Source organism: Anarrhichthys ocellatus, unplaced genomic scaffold (assembly GCF_004355925.1).
Source record: "Anarrhichthys ocellatus isolate YVR2014 unplaced genomic scaffold, GSC_Weel_1.0 scaffold4, whole genome shotgun sequence".
Classification (NCBI taxonomy): Eukaryota; Metazoa; Chordata; class Actinopteri; order Perciformes; family Anarhichadidae; genus Anarrhichthys; species Anarrhichthys ocellatus.
In genome coordinates this window covers 14,994,026-14,996,186 of record NW_022280034.1, presented here as the reverse complement: position 1 = coordinate 14,996,186, position 2,161 = coordinate 14,994,026, and the positions used below count along the sequence as shown (strand labels likewise).

At 49.0% G+C, this 2,161-nt stretch overlaps 1 protein-coding gene across 1 annotated transcript in view; it reads right to left on the bottom strand.

Annotated features, from left to right (window-relative positions):
• The window catches only part of LOC116381694 (butyrophilin subfamily 1 member A1), a 5,989-nt gene that overhangs the window by 1,914 nt on the left and 1,914 nt on the right, over positions 1-2,161 (bottom strand). The window contains exons 2-7 of the mRNA XM_031844039.1: positions 1,499-1,592; positions 1,309-1,407; positions 1,136-1,243; positions 813-971; positions 443-583; positions 166-217 (exon numbers count right to left, since the gene is read on the bottom strand). Of these exons, the coding sequence (XP_031699899.1) occupies positions 166-217; positions 443-583; positions 813-971; positions 1,136-1,243; positions 1,309-1,407; positions 1,499-1,561 (622 nt within the window). The 5' untranslated portion in view covers positions 1,562-1,592. The remainder of the gene's footprint in view (positions 1-165; positions 218-442; positions 584-812; positions 972-1,135; positions 1,244-1,308; positions 1,408-1,498; positions 1,593-2,161) is intronic.

The following is a 2,161-nucleotide window of genomic DNA, read 5'->3' as shown; positions in this document are numbered from 1 at the left end:
ACACACACACACACACACACACACACACACACACACACACACACACATTGTGGTGGGCTTTTCAGTATCGTCAGCGCTGACGGACGTCTTTATAACTTGGTTTTGTTTAAGGCTTCTTTATCTTTAACACCCGGTTTAACAAGAGATGTTTTAGAATGCACTCACCGATCTTCTGGCTCCTCTGCTTCCTCACCAGCCATTGCTTAGTCACGTCCTCCTAAAACACACACACGCGTAAAGGCACGTGAATAAAAACAATGCAGCACAAAGGTGGGATGATGGAGAAATAAGCCAGACTGGATGTTGTGCAGCACGTAAACATTACACTGCTTATCTTATCAATGGTAATAGATTCAGGTGGAGAAGAATAAACCAACTTCTCCAGGAGAATGTTCAACACAAATGTAATCGGAGGGGGGGGGGGGGTATGTTGTGGACAGACCTTCACGGGGCTGTCGGCGTTCATCACGGCCAGCATGACGAGCTCCACGGCTGGGAGCAGGTTGGGGAGACGGCCCCTCTTCCACTGGAACTCCAGGTCGTCCAGCATCATGAGCACGGGCTCGCCCGGCCACACGGTGGGCTGGAGAGGGAGAGCGAGTTGGAGACAACGAACATGGTCAGTGTTACTCATCGAGGTGTTTACTATTAACACCAGCGCGCACCTGAGTATGATGGGATGATTGTCAAGGGCGAGGTTTAGCTTAATCATCTTTATCAGAACTGGGTCAGGCTTTAATCGCCGACCGGCCACGTAGGCGCCCCCAGGGGAAAAAGCTGGAGCACATCACCCTTCGCCATCCTATAGTCACCTGAGGTCTGCTTTTAATCCCCCGCGTCCAGTCCATGATGACTCTTTTATGGGGCCCCATGTCGCACTCCCCCCCAGCCTCCAGCATGCAGAGGAGGTGTCCCTTCCAGTCTTTCTTCTGTGGTTTCTCATGCTGGTAGTCAGACAGGATGATCCTTGGCTGGACACAAACATTGAAGTGGAGCCGCAACGATTAGTGGGTTGACACAAACATAATCGACAACTATTATTGATCTTCAATTAGAGGCATTTTTGTGCAAAAACGTAACCAAAGAAAGTTGATCAACTTATTTCGACATCAACAGCAGCAACTGTAGATTGTACCTGTACTCTCTTCTCCAACACAGCGGCCCACTCCACGATGAAATCGCGACACACACTGGCCGGCCAGATGTCCTCACTGGTCCAGATGTGGCCGAGGATGTTTGACCTCTAGGGCACACAATATAGATGAGATATATCCTGCGGATACATGCTTGTCGAGGAGGAGAGCTCACCTGGCAAATTTTGTTGAGTTCTCGGGCCAATTCCATGATAAATAACTGACTCTCCACCAGCGGCTCCTTCCTCTCAAGTTTCACTCGCTTACGAGACTCCTGGAGCAAAGAAAACCAGCAAGGTTTAAGAAATGTAGCAGTTGTAACAAATGTTGTGCCTTTGGAGGAGAACAGAGTCGCATGACCCTACCTTGAGTCGGATCTTGAGCTTTTTGGCCGGCTCGATGAGGAACTGCAGGCAGTCCTTCATCATACTGGTACAGCCGGAGAGGGAGGCGGATTCCCTGTGGTACAATAATAAAAAATAAAAAAAGCTTTAGTACGCTGGCACACACTCTGTCCAGAGCTGGAGCTGAAGTGCAGCTGACTGGGCTCGCATCACCCACATAAATCGATGAGAGAGCAGAAATCTGTAATTTATGAGAGGTGGCAAAAAGGTATGTATGTGTGGAGAGAGAGAGAGAGAGAGAGAGAGAGAGAGAGAGAGAGAGAGAGAAAAGCACTGCAGAACTTTCATCACAGCTCTGCACTAGCAGTCCTCAGAGAGCTCATTATTAGGCACTCTGAGCTATCATTATGTGAGGAGGGGGGAAAGAGGACCCACGAATTGGTGTGAGAGTAAAAAGAGACAGCCCGCCCACTCAAAACACACACACACACAACCTGAATGAGAGAGGCAAAATGTAGAAACCAGGCCAAAAAAAGACATGTATTGCACAGTAACAGGATTCCCTGTTGTGTGTGGGTCGATGCATCTCGATCATGGCCTTGAAATTGCAAATGTATTCCCAAGGAGATGCGAGACAGCAGCGCAGAGCACTTTTAAAAACAGAAATCACTGCGGATGGTGCGG